We start from the raw sequence: 24,166 nt of genomic DNA on the forward strand, positions 1-24,166 counted from the left end.
GCTCTGAGAATTGGGGCCAATATTTGTGTAGATTAAACAAATCAACAACTGGCAATTACTGTAGTGATCTGCACATTCAGTTTTTGTAATGCTGGCTCTGAGAATTGGGGCCAATATTTTTGTAGATTAAACAAATCAACAACTGGCAATTACTGTAGTCATCTGCACATTCAGTTTTTGTAATGCTGGCTCTGAGAATTGAGGCCAATATTTTTGTAGATTAAACAAATCAACAACTGGCAATTACTGTAGTCATCTGCACATTCAGTTTTTGTAATGCTGGCTCTGAGAATTGGGGCCAATATTTTTGTAGATTAAACAAATCAACAACTGGCATTTACTGTAGTGATCTGCACATTCAGTTTTTGTAATGCTGGCTCTGAGAATTGGGGCCAATATTTTTGTAGATTAAACAAATCAACAACTGGCAATTACTGTAGTGATCTGCACATTCAGTTTTTGTAATGCTGGCTCTGAGAATTGAGGCCAATATTTTTGTAGATTAAACAAATCAACAACTGGCAATTACTGTAGTGATCTGCACATTCAGTTTTTGTAATGCTGGCTCTGAGAATTGAGGCCAATATTTTTGTAGATTAAACAAATCAACAACTGGCAATTACTGTAGTGATCTGCACATTCAGTTTTTGTAATGCTGGCTCTGAGAATTGAGGCCAATATTTTTGTAGATTAAACAAATCAACAACTGGCAATTACTGTAGTGATCTGCACATTCAGTTTTTGTAATGCTGGCTCTGAGAATTGAGGCCAATATTTTTGTAGATTAAACAAATCAACAACTGGCAATTACTGTAGTGATCTGCACATTCAGTTTTAATACTTGGAGCAGTGTATTCATGAAGATGAAGCCAGAGAGTGGTGTGAACATTGATTCACTTTCTCCCATATAACACAAGTGTGCCTTTCCCCTTACAGCACACCAGCCTTGTCCCAGTTTATTCCAAATACAGCATTGACTAGTCATGACATTATTTCAATATTTGAAATTCAATAGATTGACTTAGTTGTACTGGTACTTGCTGACAAGTACAGAGGAAAGAATATTAAGCAAACAAACAAGTAATATATTGCCAAAAATGGTTATAATATATTTACAAATGTTGACGTACAAAGTTTATGAAAATCCATAATTATATTCACATTTAAGACCAGGTCTAAGACTCTTTGAAACGTTGCATTATGCAAGCATCTATCAATAGACCGTTCACATGATACAATGGTAGTACAAGACACAATAAGATCTTGGTTGACATCAAACAATAAAACTAAACGATGCAATGTGATCAATTTATAATTGTACATAAAACATTTTCATTTACTGAATAGGAACCATCATTGAATCACATGACAATAGTATGATGGCACTATATCACTTCCTTACACATTATTACAAATAATGGAAAAAAATATACCCAGTAACATAATATCAAGATAAGATATCTGCATAAATATCAACGCTTTTGTCTTTAAAAAACCTGGTACTTCGGGGTCATGATCATTACAAGACAATAAGTAAATATTGTAAAATGTACATTAACAGTGATTTGGAAAATGGTTAAATTATAAATTCAGTCTGTCTGGTAGAAGTAGGATATTCAAAACTAAAATAGACTACAGAAAATGTATATTTCCATCAAGACCACTATAAAATGTTCAAATGAATGTGCTGCTAAAATTATTATGGATTCCAAACTTTTAAAGTAGCCAGCTTTCAATGAAAAACTTGCCGTGCTTATCATTTCTGCTTTACTTTCTCAGTTGCTAACGGTTACACAAAGTCAATAATCTATGTCTTTAACCATATTTTACCCACACTTCTGTAAGGTTTACTGTAAACAATCATGAGACCATGTTTTGATGAAATACCACCTGAAAATATGAGTAAATGTATTTAAAGAAAGCTACTCATACAAAGAAACACTTTCCAAAATACAGATTAACATTTTCATAGTAATTAAGATGGAAAAGTAACACCTTAGACATCTGTTAAGATCTGTGGTGTAAACAATAAACGATTTAATTTACATTCATTTCATTGAATTTTTTTGATGACAAATTTTTGTTAAATTGTCTTTAGAGTCACAAAATGACAAAATGCGTCTCTAACCAAATGTAAGCAGTTTACGAAACTTCTATGGCGAGTAATACCAGGGGGAGCGGGGTTACAATTGACCAAAACCAACTCTTCATCAGAAAACAGAAGTTCATCCATCTCATTCCCGATATTCCATGAACTGTGCAAGTCTTGTCTCAAACTCTGCGTCAAGCTTCACATTCCTATTAATAAAGACAAAAGAAAAGACGAAATATAATTATTATGCAAATATCAAGAATTTATAAAATAAGAGTATACAAATTAGATTTTACAATATGGTTTAAAGTGCCTGTGAAATGGCTGCTATTTTCAAGCCTAAAATTATCATTTGATACATAAATATTATTAATTTTTATGTTTCTAAGCATGAATTATTTTTTTAAGTCTACGGCAACTTTATTTTTGTGTATTTTAAAACGAGGCTCCTCATTAGCTTCTCATTTGCATACATAAATTCCCCTTGTGACGTCAGAAGGGGAAGTCGCATGGCAGCTTGCATTGTCGATACGTGTAAATAAGGCAAATTTCTTGTGCAGTTTTTTCGTCTTTGACTATATTGTCACTTATGTACTTGTTCGTCGAGGAAGAATGGACCATAATGAACACATAGTATCAATTTTTGTTGCATGGGGTTGAGTTAGATGCGAAATATGTCCGTTCTGGTGTAGCTGGTCACCGTGATCGTCACCGACACCGGTGCACGTTTGTACACTGTCGCTGAACAAAATAGAATTTGACGTCGGAATTATCTCGTTATTTAGCAGGTTACTAGGCACGTCACTACACTGTTTTATTTCATCGATCGTCTGAGTAAAACTTTCAAAATTAAAATAAAAGAAAACATATTCTGACATTCTAAACATTAGACTGCAGATACGGGCATGGCAAACACACCTTTGTAAAGCTTGAAGTTTTTTTAGGTAGCGGGACTATTATTTGCATACTTGTTTTCATCTTCTAATTGTGACTAAATGACTACAAATAGACCCGGGAAAGTATATATTTTTAGAATCGCCAGACTTCAAGCTTTTCACAAGTGTATTTTGCATGCCCGTATCTGCATTCTACGACGCGTTACTCAACCAAAGGTGAAAAATTACTTTTTCTGTAAAATAAATAATTACGCATTTATGCTGGCGATAAGAAGTATTTTTTTCATTTTTCCTAGTTGTTCAATAGTCTAGTAAATTGAATGTGTCTGGTCAGTTTTATTCAAGCAACGCGTTTTAAAAAAATAGTGTGCTGAATTTCAATTACTGTTTTAGTCGCATTGCCTCCAACTCAAACCACAACTCGTTGGTAAATAATCGATGAAATAGTTTGTCTGGACACATTCAAGTTCCTCTCACTGTCACCTTAAAGCTGTGAAAATTTGGTGTTAATCCGACGATAATAAGTATACGTTATTTTTTGTTAAAGACCTTGTATTTTGAAAAACATAAACTCCTAGAAAACGTCCATGAAGTAACAGCAAAGATTTTCAAGCTTGTTTATCGGCACAATCAATTTGTTTTCCCATCAAAGTTTGTTTTAACATGTGTTGGGACATCCAAATGTGTAAGACTATTGGAAACCAAAAAAATAAAGGAATGGGATAACTATAATTGGATAAATTCGGCATATGAAAACACCAAAATCAATGATTTTTTTCAGTGGCTGTGTTACCTTGTGTCTGACACATTCATATGCAAATGACTAATCTGTGAAACAAATAGGGGCGGAGACAAACCACTCAAATGTTTGGAAACATTAATTGTGTGACAGATAGCTACTGATAACACATCCTAACATTGCTTTGTCTTGAGTTTATCTTTGAAACTTATAGGCACACAGATTAAACCTGTGTTGTTGATTTTGGAAAACACTACTGAGGCTGCCTTGCTTCCCTTCAGAAAATCTACATTTTAACCAACTTACATGACATTCTATGTTATGTTGACTTTATCATATGAAAGTTTATAGTGCATTTCATCATAGCAATTAATAAATAAATGTGAAAATCGTAATTTTCAACACAAATAATAGTCTTGCTACCTTAACAGATCAGATGGCAGATTAGATTTTATAGTTTTGTGGCAATTTCACAATTCAGTTCATTATCATAATAAAAATCATTGGCAATATTTATAATTGAAACAAAATATTATTAAAATCCACACAGTTGCTGAAAATAAGAGTGCATCAATGGCAGTAGCTTGTAGCTATGACAATTCCCCTTTCCAGTTGATATGACGACACATTTCATCGATTAATTCTAGAATTATGATCATTTCGGTTTCCAGGGATACCAAAAAAACCTTAAGATTTAATTTGTGCATAGTGATTGGGAAGTCTTTTATAAACTAAAAGTTTCATCTGTGTACAATAATCTGTGTAAAGTACCTGTATTTGACCGACACAATTTTATCTGAAATTTACCAATATGGCCAATGGTTGGTAATCCTGTGATGACTTGTTTTGCCATTAACAAATGACAGAATTAATATATTTTCTTTTACAGAAATATCATTAATGTTCAATCAAAGAAAGTTTAATATGAGTTAATATAATAAGTTTGGAGACATATTTACTGGTAATATTTAAACTCCATTAAAAATTTGGTCAGTTGATATATGTCTGTTTGAGATGTACGATGTGAAAGCAATTCAATCCACAGTATCAAATTTGATTCTAACATAAAACTTAGTCATAAATCTCATTTTTATTATGCAATTAGGAAATTGAATATGAACTGATTTTAACTCCAAACAAAGAAGGAGTATCCCAGAGGGCTTATGTTTTATTGAAATTCAATGAGAGGTTCATGTGATATCAGAACACACAGCCCACAACACACACGGACGGACGGACGGACGGACGGACGGACGGACAGACGGACGGACTGACGGACGGACGGACAGACGGACGGACGGACAGACGGAGGGAGGGAGGGACGGACGGACAGACAGACGGACAGACGGAGGGAGGGAGGGAGGGACGGACGGACAGACGGACGGACAGACGGAGGGAGGGAGGGACGGACAGACTCTGCACTCTCCTTCAGAAAATTGGGACAGAAATAGCCAAATTTTTTGAGTAAAAACTGAAAATTGACTAAAATGTCTGTTGGTTCCAAAATTAGGGTTTATTTCCAGAAAAGTACAGACAAATTTGGTGGTGAAAAGGTTAGTGACGAGACTAATTTTATCATAAATGTCATCATCTTCATTTTTCATGACTTACAGGGGAATTAATGATGTTGGAATACCCACTTGTAACTTAAAATTCACCAACCCACCAAATTAACTAAATTTTCCAGTAATCATAATTCAAACTTACCAAAAGTAAGCATTAATAGCGAGAAGAGAACGTTTTTGTATACAGGAGGCAAAGTCATAAAATGGCATTGAAATCAACAACTATTTATTCATTTAAACAAAAAAAATTGTAAAAACGGCTTTTAACTGAGTAATTTGTTGCTATTGTATTTTTTTTCCCTGTGTATATTAGCTACAGCGCTGTATAGACTTTTGATGTTTTGTATGTGTGTATGTACACAATTTACAAAGCCCCGCCATAAAGCAGCTTGTCACTATTGAGACAACCCTGTCCAAATAAGCATAAATAAATAAATGATAAGTAAATTAGCAACAAAAGAACCTTAACGTTCATTTGTCAAAACCTATCAAGCAAATATTTTATGTACTGAACACACAAGTGAATTTTTACACACCTAATTTTACAGATTTCCGCCCGGATTCCCGTATTCGGTATTCACGTATATTATAAAACTAATGGCATGACATTTGGTGAGAAGAAAATCCTCAATTACACAAAATTGATTTTTTGGGTTAAACATTACAAATATTTTTTTTCCTAATTTAAACTTAAACAAAGAATAGATGACATTTTATGATTCTACAGGTTTTGATAAAATGCATGAGAACTCCAGCACATGTTATGTATACATAAACGAGGTTTGACAATGGTACGACTAAAAAGTGTCAAATTTGTACGGAAATCAATTAACTGTTGATGACAAATTCACAATTTTAGTGAACTGCAGGAAGATTAGCCAATATTTGCGTTATTATTTTCACTTCAATCACAATGAAACAGAACTTTCAAATGCTATTACAGCAAACAAACTGTAACAAGCTTTTAGTCAAATGCGTCTTTTTCAAGGTCATAATTCTCACAAAGTATACATTGAGATTCTGGAAGGTCTATGACACACATGTCACCCCATGATGCAATTTTACGCATTTGAAAAAACTATCAATATTGCTCTTGGCAATACCACGCATTATCTCACATACTAATAATAATGATTTATTTATTTATTTATAGCGCACTTTTACAATAAAAATTGCTAAAAAGCACATGACAATTTTTAATGAAAAAATCATAAACAATAATAGATAGAAATTAATTACCGGGTTTTCATAGTTCAAATGTCTTAATAAAAGTTTAATTAACGTCAATGCATGTCATGTTCCATACCCTTAATGGCCACTGCAAATGCTCTGTCAACACAAGTCGCAAAGCGAGATCACCAGAAGTGAAGCAAAAGATGACCACAAAAACAATGATGGCAAATAGGATGTTGCTATTTCACAAAAGTATTTCGGTGCCTTGCATATAGTGCCTTAAAAACAAGCAACAAAATCTTGAACTCCACGTAATATTTCAATGGAAGCTAATGCAGTTAAATCAAAAGGGTGTAATGTATTAACACCATCTCATTGCTAGAATTAATTGCACAGCTGTATTCAGCAATCTATTCAAAATAGCCATGAATAACCTAATTATTATGTTTAGCACAGCACTGCATTGGACCAGTGACATATACATTCAAAGCAGATCATGACCGAAATGCATCTGTATATGTACAACACATTGTACTAAATCTGAACAAAATCCATCCATGCATGACTGAGATCCGGTTCCGGAATTGTGAAAATGCGTGATTTTGATGCATTTTCGGCCTTAAAATGGCCATCATTCAGCTATTGTTAAGCGGATCATGAAACAAATGCACATATCTATTTGTGACATGATGTACCATGTGTGTGTGAAGTTTGAACTTGATCAATCCAGACATGTCTCTGATACGGATCCAGAACTGAATTCTTTAAAACAAAATGGCCGCCAGTCGGCAATTTCGAACTTGATCCAGAAAAAAAAATGACGTGCATCAAGGTCCTATTATGTTTAATGTATGTACCAAATTTGAACAAAATCCGTCCATGCATAACTGAGATCCGGGTCCAGAATGGTGAAAAAATGTGATTTTGATGCATTTTCGGCCTTAAAATGGCCGCTATTCGGCTATCGTTAATCGGATCATGAAAAAAATGCATGTGCATATGTCCCATATAATGTGTGATGTATGAGTGAAGTTTGAACTTAATCGGTCCATGTAGTTCGAGATACAGGTGATCACGGACGCACGGATGCACACAGGGCAAAACATAAGTCCCCGTTTTCGGACTACGTCCGAACAGGGACTAAAAATGTACAAGGTTTGAACCCAGTGATGTGATATAATAATCAAAACTAGGTGGGATATGCAATAAATACCAGGATCTCAGAAAAGATCCATTCAGCATTGCCTATTCAAACATGCACAATTTTGATAGTAAATCACCAGAGGTACAGTGCACTGAATTAATTTCCAGTAAGAACCTACTTGTTCGCATCAATGTAGCAAAATTTATAAAGACTGTATTAGAAATCAAGCAAGGTCAATCCTAGGTGTTTTTTTGTTTTTTTCAATTTGTTTTGTTTGTTTACATGTTGTATGTGTGTGTATTGTGCTTTGTTTATTTTTTTATACCTTTTGCATTTATTATAGTTGTTGTAACCATTTTCATCCCTTCAGGGGGATGTGCGAGTGTTATTGAAAATGAAAAAATTAAAAAAAATGTAACGAGAATAACCACATCCAGTGTTGTGATATAATTTACTGAAGAGTTGAGAAACAAGTTTTTCCAATTTCTAAACTTTCACAGCCAAATGATCGATTGGGATAATATTAAGTCAATCATTAATACAATTCAACCATAATGCATACGCCTCCAGCGTCTTTTTAAACCAAAATTGTCATTCAGCTCAGGAGCCAATCAATGACAACCTTACAGAGTTAGATGACGATTTTGGTTTCAAATACCCTGGAAAAGTGATCTCTGTTCTTCATCTAATGAGGTGTTCGTATACAAAAATGACAAATTCAGACAAAATGAATTATCTGGCTGTGAAATTTTTTTTTGCCTGATTTATAGGAATCTGAAAAACCTATTTCTCAACTTTCATCTTTATTTAGTTTAAAGCTGCCCCATATACTGTAAAGCCACGACTTCTATTGAAATGGTACAATGCAACAGAGGGGATGCGACTTCTATTAGAGCAAGTACACATATGAGAAATGATGAATTTTTGGTTCTCAATTGTTTAAAAAGAATGGGTGCGAATTCTATTAGAGATGCGGCTTCTAATACAGATTTTACGGTAGTAAATAATGGTAAACTAATCGCATTTATTTTATTATCACTTGTACGCCAGCTGACTGTGGATATCGTGAACTTCTCAATATTCATCCTCATCTCATAGCACACTAGTTGCATACACATGTGGTATGCATTACACAAATACACCACTAAAGTGTTACCATTTACTATAGACAGATACTCCAAACCTGACTGAAGGTCATTGGTTGTTAACGGCATGAATAGAACATTCAAAACAACACCTGAGGCATAAAACTGTCACGCACAGCTTAATCACTATTATTATATTCCAGTCATAAAAATAAGGTGCAAAAATATTTCAGATTGAATATTATAGACCTTGTTAAAAGAGAGAAAGCAGATTAAAAGTTGACCAAAGGTGAGAGTTATTGGTAAAAGTAATTTATGCAGACACAGGCTAAAAATAGAATACATTAAAAACAGACAGACTATTGTAAAATATATTATTTTAATTTATTATCACTGATTTTTGTTTAGTTGAATGTAAAATTTAGAAAAAACTATATATTCACTGGGTTACATTTTCAATGTATCATCCCTTCAGCGAAAATTGTGAAATTGAATTCGAAGGGAAAATAAGTATCTCACAGTATACAGAATATATATATATTTTAAATACTGAATCCGATTATCATAATGAGCTGCTATTTATAGTTGATTCCAAATATGGGAGTTGATTCCAAATATGGGAGTAGTTTCCAAATATGGGAGTATCAGCATGTAAATCATATGCTGACAAGAATTCAGGATGACACCAAAAAAAAGCGATGAAAACTGTAAAAATGATAACATTTGGTGACAGAGTTACTCACTCTCAGTATTAAATGTAAAATAAAGTAATAAAATATGTAAATGAACCCAACAATTATTGTTAACAGTCGCTAAGCAACACTGTTCATCCGAAAACCACTGTCATGACAACAGCATGGCAATCAACCGTTGCTATTGAATGAAAACATGCAAAGAGTTAAGCAATTTTGAGTTCTATTTTTAGATGATTGTAATTTTTTTTTATTTATTGCAACTTTCAAAGTTGATAGAAATTTATAGCAATTTCAAAACTACTGACAATATTACAGTTACTGTAGTAAATTAGAATGATTTAGTACTTGCATACGAACTCTTGCAATGCAACAAAAAAAAACTGTTTTTTATTCTCATTATTGGCGACAACATTAAATCAAAATTAACTTTTTTCTCATCAACATTTTGGGTGGAAATGAACTCCTATTTGCCAGTCAATTTTTTAACTGAAATAGAATCAGACAGAGCTCACAGGTTTCAATTAAAAACAGAGACTACTAATAAGTGAAATGTGATGTGATAAAAAACTGTTTATTTATTTGTACGCATACAGTGATTAAACAAAACACTGAAAGTTTCAGTGATGCAGAATACCTGTGTACCAAATAGAATGGAACAAAATTGTATAAAAGCTATGGACTAACAACAGTGTTTTCAACTTTTCTATAATATAGACAATGAAAGCTTAGAAAGAACTCTCGTGCTCTAAGGGTATTGGAGACATATGATGTAGAAATAAGAAATTTAATATTAGTCTTATAGACAGAAAACCTGTCTTCTAATATATCGGTAATTCTACTTTGATTAATGTGATCCACAGTATTGAAGTTTATAATACACTAAGAATATTAAAATAAAAGATTGTATACTTGTGGTCTGTAGCATTCAAGAACACCTACAAGGGGGCACCAATGTCAGAAAGCTGTCAAATTTATGCAAAGTAGGTCATTAATATGCAATCTCAACCCTAAAATAGTTATGCCACTTAATTACCCCAGAGCACATATGCACGAAGTTTCATTGAAATCTGATGAGAGGTTCTTGAGACACAATTTGAAATTGAACAGCCAAAAAATAGATAATTTATTTCAATTCAACCCTAAATTCAAAATATGGAGTATCCCAGAGCATTTATGCACAAAATTCCAATAAAAATATCCTTAAAGCAGCTGAAAATTGTCTAATTATTGAGCAAATTAGGTAAATATTATGCACAGAATTCATGCAATAATTAATCAAGTCAGTGCTCTATTCACCTATATATGACTTTTAAGCTTAAAATAAAAAAAAGACTGCTAAGTTAAACACTCACAGTAAAAAAGTTATTGCGAGGCCCAGGAAAAACAAAATAATTTTGATACTTGCCAGACACCTGAGGGCACTGTTTTAATGCATCCATTGATCAGGGCAATAAATGACATAAAATCATTTAAGCATTACGTAATTTGATTAATTAAATATTTATGAATAGATTTAATTTATGGTTTGCAATATTTGTTGAGAAAATGAACTCCTTGAGGCATCCTACAAATCACTGAAAAGCCACAGCATAGTAACAATCAGGAGTAATAATATCAGTGTACATGCGTGCATTTGACCCGTTTCATACGCTGAACATTGTTCTACGATTTCATCATTTCTATTTATAATAACATTTCATAATCATAAATGAGTACTGCTGCCGACAGATTTAATACAAGTGTTAGGTGACAATATAGTAATTATTCTAGCGGTGAAAAAGCATTAGTAAAGATATGAGCAACTTGACATTCCAACACCATACACTACTTTTCCAGTGGCCACTGCTGTACAATACTTTATTTTAGCCGGAATTAATTTACACTAAAAAGACATTTTGACTGTTTTGTATGAAGGTTATTTTCACTGATTATTGACAAGTTGAATGAAAAATACAGAAAAAAAAAAGTATTTTGGCTGGATTCTATTTCACTGCTTCACTCATTCAGTGAAAACTGTGAAGATAAATCCCAAGTAAAAATAAAGTAATTTACAGTACTGTCTTCTTGTAATAACATTGATGGATCACACACTACATTTTTAGAAAACACAAGGAGTTGATGAGGGAAATAACACAAGTTGTCTAATGGCTGATGGAAGAATGCAGTTGAGGCAACAGAACCAAGTGCATGACAATAACAATAACAGTTGAGAATTGACTTGAACACCTGAACCAAACAACACAATAAAAATGAGAGACAAATAATTTACCTTAAATGCTCTCCAAATGTTGCCACTATTCTGTAGAGGGCGCACTTCAATGTTGTTCGCAGACAGAATTTGAGATTTTCTTCAGCTGTCTTTGTTTGTCTAGACAACTTGGCTGCAAGTACTGGCAGTTTTAAGTGTTTATCAAGCGTCTGAAAGAGATGCCAGATAAAAGGAAAGGAAAATGATTGATATACAAGAATGGTTGACTGAACTTTCAGCTTTTAAATATCAAACATACATGTAACTACTCTCACAAGTGCATACAAAAAATAGATTCGTTTCTGCCTTAAGGTTTCTTGAAAAAATTATGGGGCTGGTGATGCATTATATGCAGAGAAATTAGCATTCCAATAGCAGACCAACACATGCCATTGAATTCTGGACATGCATGATAAAGTTGTGCACCACCAAGCGGTGTCTTTCTTCTTTTTTTTTGTTTTTCTTCTTCTTAGATTACCTAATAAAATACGAGTAGCCCATTTTAATGGTGTGTGGATCAGAAACAAATTTATTAATTTCTCTTGGCTTGACAGAATAAACCCTCAGCGTTTTTTCAGTAGCAAATGGGAGATTACATCCATTTGGTTTATAATACATAAACATCACAACAGTTAAAAATACACTATTTTAGATTTTGTTTACTAATCAGTTTGTCTGAATTGAATGTCTTCTTGCATAAATAATCATAGCTTAGCAACATATTTCAAAACAAACACTATTATAAAGGAAGTCGCATTGAACTATTTTTTATGATGACTGTAACATTGGTATCATGTGTAATTTTGTCAGGTTCACTTTTCATATTGGAATGGTGTGCAATGAAAAAAAAAAGCTAACACATAGCTCACATTATCACAGCCAACATTTCTAAATAATCGAAAGATAAATTATATTTTGGTGACATTCTACAGCAACATTAGACAATAATTCGGTAGAAATCATGTCATATCTAAGATGGTTTGATTGATCCTGATGCGTGTATGTTACTTGTAAATTTATCACAGGCAGGTTGTGAATGCTTGTTTTCATTTGTTTGTAACCGTACTTACAATTTGTAAAGTTAACATGGCAGTGAGGATATCGTGTAGCGACTGCTGCACAACTCCGTACTGATCTTCGGTATATGATGCTGCAACAAGTCTAGACAATGCTGTGAAATAAAAATAAAACTGAGTGGGATTAAATTTGAATGATACTAAAATACACGCACACACACACAATTATTAGAGAATGGTTATGAAAAATTGTGATTAAATACTGTTTGAAATTACTGCCCGCCATTATGCCTGAGACAATAAAAAGTTACATCATGCCAGGTACTTTAATAATAGTATTATTTGATAAGTTGAATGCCATTCCTTTTGTTTTGTTTAATCTCTTTTGCAAGGCTGGTAATTTTCTGGCAGGACTGAGAAATTTCAAACACTGTATTAATTATTATATTCACAAAACATCAATGACAATTCCGGAAACATTTTTACCAGAAAACTAAGACTAGAAACGAACATAGATGTAAACATTGTACAAAGGTTAGAAAAACCGGCAAAAACAGTGAATATGGCTATAATAAAAAAACTTATTTAAATTGTCAGACTCCTAGCCGCTTGTTTTTAATGTTTGTCACAATGCATCAGTTAGTTAACTATAGAGGGCGCTGTACTCACCTTCTATAGTCCATATATTGACTTGTGCGTTTACGAATATTTCTCGGCTAGGTACCTCGGGTAAAGGGCTAATGAAGTACGCTATTAAAGATCTTCGCTTCAGGTTCTCAATGAACGAAGATTTTTTCGGTGAAGTAGATTGTTTTGTTGTAGACTTGTCTATGCCATTGGCACCTGCAAACAGCAGATAAGAATCAATGATTGTAAACGCCTCTTTGTTTATAAAAATATAATGATCCCAGAACAAATAATACTGACTTTCGTTTTAATTACTAGTAGTTTAAACTCTGAACTCAAAATGTTGGTGCATTTTTGAACATTTTATGTATTTAAATATAATAATAATGGAACAAATGGACATAATTTTTTATTTACCACAGGACTTAAGGAAAAATATAGGAAAAGTTATTTTTTGAAATGTGAAATCTTCATTGTCAAGACTCACCCATCAGTTCTTTGGCAGCTGCTGTATGTCTGTACACAGCAGGGCTTTGTGCGTAAGTATCGTCCCACAGAGGACTCTCAGTTCTGTTTAACATTGAAGCATGTGTCCTGTAAACAGCTGGACTCTGCGCTACTGAACTATCCCATAGTGGACTGTCTTTCCCAGTAGCACCAGTAATGGCTGGCTTGATGTAGGGAGTAGGGGAGCTAAATAATTGTTTGACGGGATGGCATGTTGGTGTGGCTGTAGGACCTGAAAATATGAGGGTTACATCTTGAAATTAAACACTTCATAATCTGGAGTTATATCAATAACTAACACTAACAAAATAATGAGCAAAAGGTCAGTTTTTTAGAATATAAAATTACAATACAATCTGGACTGATCTGAAGTAATAATCAGGGTAAAAATGAGTGAGTGCATAATTTGTTGCAAGAAAAGCGACATTTCTGTCAATGCACAATCAATCTGTTGGGAAATGGACAACAATGAAGACATTTGCATCAATCTGTGTCCAATTGCAGAAGAAATATGTAAATTCTAGAAAGTTATGCACAAACAAAATCATTTTAGTAGTTGCCAGAGAGGGCGCTGTTCAATATAACTGAACTCGCAACATGTAAAAGCTAAAAGAACTTACCACTAACTCGTTGTTGTCTTAAACCATCAACTTGTACATTGTCTTGAAACAATAATAAATTATTTGTTAATATTTCTACTGTTGCTAGGCACTCCTTAGATATGTAGTTCCAGTTGTGAGCATGACCACCTGTGAGATACGAAACAGATTTAATCCACCACTGAGAAGGACATCTATTCTTGCCAGAGATTGAATACGAGTACACAAATATATTAAGATCACGACACGACGCGATGCAGCAATATTAAAGCATTGTTGATACCTTAAATATCAATCATATTGTGATGAGCTAAATGAGCAATATACCAAAGAAACAATAGCGAAACAATGAATGACATATGGGCAATCAGGTGACATACACCACCTCATATAACATTACAAAAGTATGATGCGTGAAATAAAGTAGTCCCAAAAACATCACACACAATAATAATTCAAATGTGACGAATGCAAAGAAGGATATGAAGTACATGATGAATGAACTTGAACACACTGATAAAAGTCAAATTAGAAGTGATTAATTTTTTTCTTTTTTAAAATGTTGTGCCAGGAAACACTTTTGGACATTGAAGTCACTGCTGTCTCTCCTGACACTTTTTTGTTTTATGGTACTAATTGCATGTTCATATGTAAACCAGATTTCCAAACATAATAACGTGTGTTTGGAAGACAGAAGAATGTACTTATACTACTGAGTAAACAGTCTACCCTGATGTGAGGCAAACACACTAGACAAGTGTACTGTCGCTCAAGTTCACATACAGTTAGGATTCAAAACAACAAACAAACCTGGCTGGCTCAGACTGAATATCTGCTTTCTTCTGTGTACACTATGTTCAGCTAACATCGAGAGATCCAGAAATGCTAGAAACTGGACAAGTGGTATTTGTCTTTCGGCCATCACCATGGGTAGACATTTGTCTGCATCTTCAGCAAAGGTTGACTCCACAGGGAATGAAAATGCCTATGGATATGTAGCATAAAAAAATGAATTGTCAAAAGACGCATATGCAACATTTTCTGTGTATAATACTGTTGGCAGAAATGGTTTCGCAGTTGTCTTTATTGGCAGTGTCCAGTGTAGTCTTGGTCATGGTTAGAGCTGTGAAAGCTCTGTGTAATGGAATATTTTTGGTTGGGTAGTGCATAGTATTTGTCTAGGTTCTCTAATCCCATTGGCTGTCTAACTCTCACATGACTACTTTTAACCAATCACAGTATACCATTACCTGAGTGTTGAATACTTTGAACACTTGAAGTGTAAAATACCACAGTGTATAGACCAATGTACCAGTTGTCAACACTAGCCAGAATAAATACACATCCAGCAAACCCATCATAGAGTCCAATGGCACAGTATTTGTACCTTCTAAATTAAAATTCTCTATAATCCAGGTTTTTGGAAATACTCCTAAAATCAGAAAACAAAAGATATCACACATACAGTATAAATACCTAGCTAAAGATTTTTATTTTATTAAAGCTTCGAACCTAAGCTCATTCAAAGTTATCTCATACTGATCTTAAGTTTTGTCACAGTTTTGAGTAAGAAAATTTATATAAAAAAAATTACGAAATATATTTCTATCTACCCCCCTCCTGTATAATGGACTACCCTGGTGAATAGCCTTCACCACCTAATTACAGAATGGAATGCTCTGCTTATCAATGATCTTTATGAATAATTACGTTATGTACATTGCCAATTGCCCATATACAAATAGATAAAAAAAAGTTATTTTTGTAACAAAAATTTTTTTAAATATTTTTCCTACTCCCTATGATTTTGTGAATGAACAATTCTTATGCTGTAGATGATAATGCAAGAACTTGAAAAGCACAGTCAATGGTTTATGTAACTAGTTGGCTCAGCAGAGTACTCCATGCACTAATAAATCTATGGTATGCTTTCAACTACAAGCATAATAAATGGTTACTGTGAAATAATTTATTTTCCGTGAAGGGATGATTCAGTGAAAATAAGTTCCAGCAAATATACCTCTTTTCTCTATATTTTACATTCAACTCGATGAAAATAAACTCCATACAAAACACCCAAAATATTTTCTCAGCAAAAATTAATTCTAGCTAAAATAAAGTATTTTACAGTACCTAGAAGATAGTAAACAAGATACAAGTACTTCATGGATGTCAGTGTTTTCCAGGCTGAGTTCAATACACAGGTAGCGAGGTAGCTCTTCATGCGAAACAACTTGGCTTGCTGAAATATACAAATAGAATCAGAATATTTATAACAATTACAAGGATTCATGTCATTCCATGATGCAAGAAATATATAAAAATACAAGAATCTAGTTGGATTTTATTGGAATAATTTCAGTTGATACAGAAGCTTAGTACAATACTCGTATCAACAAGCAAAACTACATGAACACCACTGGATACCTTCTTTACAATGTTTTCATACTCCTTCAATATATTTTACTTTTGTTCTAAAAGTCTCCCTGTTAACTAATCACACATTTTAGTTGCCATCAGGTCAGTTGTCGTAGATTTCCAATTCGTTCCATTTTCTTTGTTTTTCATATTTATACATGTTTATTTAGCACTTTTTTTTTGTGTGCTGTTGTTTCACAATTCCATTCAAATTTGTTGTTACCGAAGCAAGGATGCTATTGTTCTTAATGAATTCACCTTATTCTGATGCCACCACTGTATGATTACCAACACACTTATTCCGACCACTACTAAACCAGGGTCTCTGATTAAAAGACTAAAGTGGAGCAAACCATATCGACAACTGATATATATAACTAATCTTACCTGTACAACAGGAAAAGCCATGTAATTTTCTTGTTTGATGAAATAATTCATACCGTAGAGAAAACCCTGTAAAAGAAATATAATTTGACACATTGACAATTCTGTCCATAAGCCACACACTATACACTGCAACATATTTTGGCATCGTAAATGTATTGAAAGCTTTGAAGGCATTTCTAACTTCCCAGTCAAGTTCATAAAATTTACATAAAAGCAATCATAGGTCACTTTTCACTTCAGAAATTAATTCACTATTTTTCTAGCTAAACTTGTGTGCAACTATTACTATTTGGACGAATAATAATTTTCCATTCCATTGGCTATTGATCAACATTTTTAAATATGAAATTTTTTTTTATTTAGTGAAAAGTGTCAACAAGTTAATTTTGACATTCAAAGGGTTAAACGCTGGAAACTCATAATAGAAATAATGATCAGGACATTTTACCAACATCGTTGTGTGAAGATGTGCTGCATTACATAAATCAGCATAGCACTCAAACTGAGCAAGAAAGAGAGTGAAATTCAGACAGATTAACCTACCATAACAATACCATGAAGTACAAGAAATAGATGTTTTTCATTGAGGCAATAACCACCATTATTGTTGACATCATCATCTTGGCATGGTATAATCAGGGAATCAACGTCAGTGCCAACAACAGCTGTTAGACACCACGTCATGAGACCAGCGGCAATACCATGACAAATTGCATGGAATACGGTGTAAACATTGACAGTGTTCAACAACAACGCTAATCGGGTTCTATGTACAACAGGCGTAACTGAAAGATGAAAAATAAAGTCACGATGAATAAGCTTGTTTTTGGACACTATGGTACAGAGCACCCTCTACAGATTCAGTCAGTTCAATAAAGGTCACAATTCAGCTATATAGTAGTCCAGGAAACTTATTTGGTTTCATCGCAGTCCCTCAACAAGGACTGTGGTTTCACAATGGACATCAAGTTTGAGAAAGAGCAAAGTATTAAATGCTTGTCAGAAAGTATGCTGTCCAGTAGTGGATTGATTGGCCCTCTAAAGGGCATCATTAGGTCTGATAAAAAAAAAAAATTCTAATTCTCTCTACTGGTATATCTTACATACGGTAGATAAATAATACTTGGTTGAACACAATTTGCTGACAGTAATTTGATTGGGTCAATAGTAAGTTTCTGAATCATTGCCAATAGCACACATAGTTCACAATGAAAATGGTCTACAATTTGTTATGTACAAAAAAAATGTATCTCACTGCCTCATTCATAAATTTCAATAATACCAGAAACAGAATTTGTCATGACTTAAAGTTAGATCTTACCTGTATAATACTTGGCATTGAAGACGCCAACAAATCCAGTTATAATAGACAATATCACAAGATATCCAAAACTGGTGAAGGACAGTAAATCTTGTATACATCCTAAAAATAAAGATTGTGACAAAGTATTTGCATTATTAGCAGCACCATGATCAGTTTTAATCCTTTGACTGCCAGATATTTATGCTGCCAAAAATTAAACATAAATTTTCCCTAAATTTCAACATAATTCTGAACCATACACTCAGCATCTGATATTGGTTTTTCACTTTTTGTTAATTTGATCAAGATTTCAAGTCAGAAATATTTTGTGGAAGATGACAAAAGTTGACAATGAGGGTCAAAGTTCAAACTAAACAAATATATTTCTGGTTCAAAATTAACAATAGCCCAATGCACTCAAAGAGTACTACCGTGGCTTCTATTAAAATGGTACAATGCAATAGAGGGGATGCGACTTCTATTAGAGCATCCACACATATGAGAAATGATGAATTTTTGGTTCCCATTTGTTCAAAAAGAATGGGTGCGACTTCTATTAGGGATGCGGCTTCTAATACATATTTTACGGTACTGTCATCACCATATTTTTTTTTTACACCAAGACGACAACATTGCCAGCTATGTATAGGCCGTCATACAAACATGTTTGGCTGGTTGGCAAAAACCGACAATTTACACTTGAAAATAAAATAACGTTTTTCATTGCAATTGTTTTTTAACATACATATATGTGTTCCTGTTAATAAAACAATTTTTGGGCTGTGTTATCACAGCATGCAGTTAGAATGTAGCCTGGGTAGATCAGCGAGAAACATTTGTTATCACATGTTTGGCAACAATGTAAACATATGATATCAGAGTGCAACGGTCTTTATGTAATCTGCTGAATGTTTTGATGCGCACACCTCAAAACTATTACATGATTAGTACTGGTAGGGTCAAACAAACATCCAAAGGAGACTTCAATCCGACACTGAGATACACACAGAGCATTAACAAATGTGGCTTGGTGACATAGTCATCATTCAGTTTCATTCTATATTCGTTATATTTCTATAAATGTATCAGGTTATGATGCAGAAAAGGTATTTGTCAAATTTTGGTGCTTTTTAAATAACCAAGAATCATCTACCTTCAGGCATTACATCCATTACTTCGATTAGGAAATAGAAAGTAAATTCTGGTTCTTGTAGAACTCAACTTACCAATGATCCATGTATAAGGATGTAAAGGGTCAATTCTAGCAATGACAACGTAGACAGACGTGAACAATGGTAGAAGGATTATAGCCCAGGCAATACTGGCACCAGTTCTCCATCGGAACACCTAGAAATATTTAAAATCTAAGCACAACAAATATATATTTTAGCGGTGTTTTCTTCAAGAAAACTTAGCACTCAGCAAATTTGTCATTTGCATTCAACTGCATGACTGTCTGTGAAACACCAATGATTAACAAAATGGCTCCCATTTAGCAATTTTGAATCCGATCTGAAAAAAACATGATATTTGTATATTTATAATGTACAATGTATGTACGAAAATTTGAACAAAATCCACCCACAAATGGCCAAGATTTGGATCCGGTTCTGAAATGGAAGAAATGCTTGATTTTGATGAGCACAAAAATGGTCACCATTTGGCCGTTCCGTGAAACTAATGGACGTGCGTAGTATTGCAAGATGCATGATGTACATGTACACGGTTAAGATTTAATGTGATCGGTCCAGACCTGTGCAAGATTCAGGCTGGGACACACAGATTCACGCATTACATGTAACCCGGCTAAAGTCTGACAGTCTAATATAAAACTCAAAATTACACAATTCACTCCATGTATGTATTCATTGTAATAATCATCACATGTGACTTATTCTCCAAGATAGCAAGTGCAGACCAGGGCTTATACATATATACAGATATGCATGCATTATTATAAACAAGTCATTGAAAATGGACACAGTCCCCGTTAAGTTCTCTTTGTGCTCGTCATATTAAAGCGGAGGGGTTGTCGCGAGCGTGTCCTTGAAACTTGAGTTCCAAGTGGCGTATACAACAGATTGTTTATTTACATCAAAACATGTGTTTTGTGTCATAGTAATATGGCCAAAATAAAAACAGCTGTTATTCAGCCATCTTTGATCTGATTATGAAACACACTGATATGTATGATGTATGTGCCAAATACGAATGAAAATGGTACATAAATTGTGGAAATATAGTAGTAAGGCCAACAAGCAGCCTGTCGGCTGAGATAGCTCCGCTGTTAGCAATGCACATTTCAATTAAAGAACTGAAGATATCATTAGAAAATGAACAATATGTATAGTATCAAAGCAAAGGACCTTGCTGTTTTCAACAAGAATTCAAAAATATCACTTTTCACCAAAAATGACAAAAATAATCATCAAAATTAAGTAATTGAAGATATCACCACGAAATTAACAAGGTCCACATGTAATACCTATATATGTAAATAAAAGCAATCTGACTTGCGGTTTTTAACAAGAAGTCGAAAATCTCACTTTTTACCAAAAATGACAAAAATATTCACCAAAATTAAAGATATCATTAAAAATGAACAAATCTGAGAGAGGTCCACATGTAGTACCTATGTATGTAATATAAAAGCAACTGGACTTGCGGTTTTCAACAAGAAGTTGAAAATACATGTATCACTTTTTACCAAAAATGACAAAAATATTCACCAAAATTAGAGAATTAAAGATATCATTACAAAATGAACAAATCTGAGACAGGTCCACTTGTAGTACCTATGTATGTAATATCAAAGCAATTGGACTTGCGGTTTTTAACAAGAAGTTGAAAATATCATTTTTTACCAAAAATGACAAAAATATTTACCAAAATTAGAGAATTGAAGATATCATTACAAAATGAACAAATCTGAGAGAGGTCCACATGTAGTACCTATATATGTAATATCAAAGCAATTGAACTTGCTGTTTTCAACAAGAATTCAAAAATATCACTTTTCACCAAAAATGACAAAAATAATCATCAAAATTAAGTAATTGAAGATATCACCACGAAATTAACAAGGTCCACATGTAATACCTATATATGTAATATAAAAGCAATCAGACTTGGGGTTTTTAACAAGAAGTCGAAAATCTCACTTTTTACCAAAAATGACAAAAATATTCACCAAAATTAAAGAAATCATTACAAAATGAACAAATCTGAGAGAGGTCCACATGTAGTACCTATGTATGTAATATAAAAGCAATTGGACTTGCGGTTTTCAACAAGAAGTTGAAAATAGCATTTTTTACCAAAAATGACAAAAATATTCACCAAAATTAGAGAATTAAAGATATCATTACAAAATGAACAAATCTGAGAGAGGTCTACCCAAGGTACATATACACCAAGTATCAAAGCATTCAGGCTTGTAGTTTTCAAGAAGAAGTCAAAAAAGTAAAACATTGACACGGACGACGGAGGACAATCACTCCTATGATAAGCTCCGCTCGACAAAGTCGACAGCGGAGCTAAAAAGTCAGATGGCTGTCAATCGGCCATCCTTGACCAAATTTTGAAACAAATTGTCATGGACATGCATCCTAACATGTATAAAGTACATGTATGTGCCAAATTTGAATGAAACCTGACAGAGCACTTCCAAGATACCGCATAAAAAAAACAAAAAACAAGATGCCTGCCAGTCGACCATCTTTGATCCAATTGCGAAATAAATTGCCATGGACATGTATCCGGACATGTATAATCTATGTACCAAGTTTAAATGACAACTGACAAAGCATGTTCAAAATACAACATTTTCAAAAAACTAGATGGCTGCCAGTCAGCCATTTTGAATCGAATCGCTAAACCACTGCATGTGCATATGTCCCACATAAGGTACTAGGCACATGCAAAGAATGAACGGAATCGGTCCACAGGATTCTGAAATATGACGTTGGATAGACTGACGCACGCACGGACAGACAGACACACGGACGGTCGGTCGGACGGACAGACTCAGGAACTCACGGACGGTCGAGACATGTATCCTAACATGTATGATCTATGTACTAAATTTGAATGAAAACTGACAAAGCATGTCCTAAATACGACATTTTCAAAAAACAAGATGGCTGCCAGTCGGCCATCTTTGATCCAAATGTGAAATAAATCATCATGGACATGTATCCTAACATGTATAATCTATGTACCAAGTTTGAATGAAAACTGACAAAGCATGTCCAAAATACAACATTTTCAAAAAACAAGATGGCTGCCAGTCGGCCATTTTGAATCGAATCGCTAAACTACTGCATGTGCATATGTCCCACATAAAGTACTAGGCACATGCAAAGAATGAACGGAATCGGTCCAAGGGATTCTGAGATATGACTCCGGACGGACACACGGAGACCGAATTATAAGTCCCCGTTTTCGGCCTTCGTCGGAACGGGGACTAATAATAGACAATACACTAAATTATTGTCTCAATTGAGACTTAGGTGTCACAAAATCCAAATAGAAGTAGGCAGACATAAGAGACCTAAAATCCCTGTAGAGAACAGGATTTGTGAAAAGTTTAGGAGTGAAAGTATTGAAGATGGAATAAATTTAATTACATACAAGTGGCATGGTTTTGAAAAACACAAACTGCATTAATTTTTACTGCCTAAATCTGATGTTAATTCCATTACGTGTTAAAGCAATACCGATAGTAACACTAGACTCTAGCTTGGGTGGGATAAAACATTCCTCACTCATAAACTGAATGTAGCTAATAGTGCACAACTGGTGGCGGTTGTATCAATTTTACAATAACATTTGAATGAGTATCCCCATATGAAAAAACAATACATAAAGCTTACATAAAATTCCAAATACACTCAACTAATTTTCTACTATTGTTTCATGATTGATGTACATTTCCAATATAGACCAGCCCAAATAGAACATCATTGCATGCTATGTGGGTAAGAGTTCCTCAGGGCCCCCTCAACCATAACTCAAAACCTAACACTGCCCTCCAGTACACCTCCTCCATTTCAATTGTTTATACTTGGTACCCCTCTTTGGGTCACTTATAATTATTTTTTAGTATATTGGGGGGCTGGAGTGTTAGGGTACGGTTCAGATCAGGGGTGAAGGGACCTTAAAAAACCCTTTCCCTATGTGTACTTGTCTACACATCATCCTTTTTTTATTCTCAAACTTTACTGCATTTTTATTTAGATCCAAAATGGGGATATGATTGTTATTATTATCAAGTACGGTCCCTCCATGGCCTATCTGGAAAGGGGGGATAAAAACATTGTATATGCTCAGAATAAACAATAGAACAACGGGTGAATGGGTAATAATATAATGAAGAAGTCGAAATGATGAAAGTTTAGAAATTATTGGAATACTAGTATTATCTGCGAACAGACATTTACATGTGTAAAAATCTACACACTGCAAAACACGCTATTTATGGTCGTACCTCTTTCAAAAACCAATGATGAATGTTCGCCATTGCTGTTGACTCTTATAAAGAACGGTTTAGCCCTGTATACCAGCATATAAAGCACGGAACTTCACGGTTGTCGCCCTGAATTTGAAAGATCCGCCATGAGCTGTCTTCGCCATTCCATGTTCATGGTAACCTCTGACCCCACATTACCCAT

The 24,166-nt window shown here is 34.0% G+C and overlaps 1 protein-coding gene across 1 annotated transcript; it reads right to left on the bottom strand.

The window, feature by feature from the left end:
- Positions 1-1,084: 1,084 nt before the first annotated feature.
- On the bottom strand, positions 1,085-24,135 carry LOC100375998 (nucleoporin NDC1-like). Its single transcript, XM_078006282.2, has 14 exons — positions 23,983-24,135; positions 19,721-19,841; positions 18,513-18,614; positions 17,735-17,976; positions 17,192-17,257; positions 16,520-16,628; positions 15,637-15,818; positions 15,197-15,371; positions 14,408-14,536; positions 13,768-14,019; positions 13,323-13,496; positions 12,708-12,808; positions 11,659-11,807; positions 1,085-2,298 (listed from the first exon to the last, which is right to left on the bottom strand). Exons 1-14 carry the CDS (start codon positions 24,013-24,015, stop codon positions 2,235-2,237), a joined length of 1,899 nt encoding a protein of 632 aa, XP_077862408.2. The 5' UTR covers positions 24,016-24,135; the 3' UTR covers positions 1,085-2,234.
- Positions 24,136-24,166: the final 31 nt, after the last annotated feature.

This window comes from Saccoglossus kowalevskii, chromosome 9 (assembly GCF_978046115.1).
Source record: "Saccoglossus kowalevskii chromosome 9, keSacKowa6.1, whole genome shotgun sequence".
In the NCBI taxonomy this organism is placed as follows: Eukaryota; Metazoa; Hemichordata; class Enteropneusta; family Harrimaniidae; genus Saccoglossus; species Saccoglossus kowalevskii.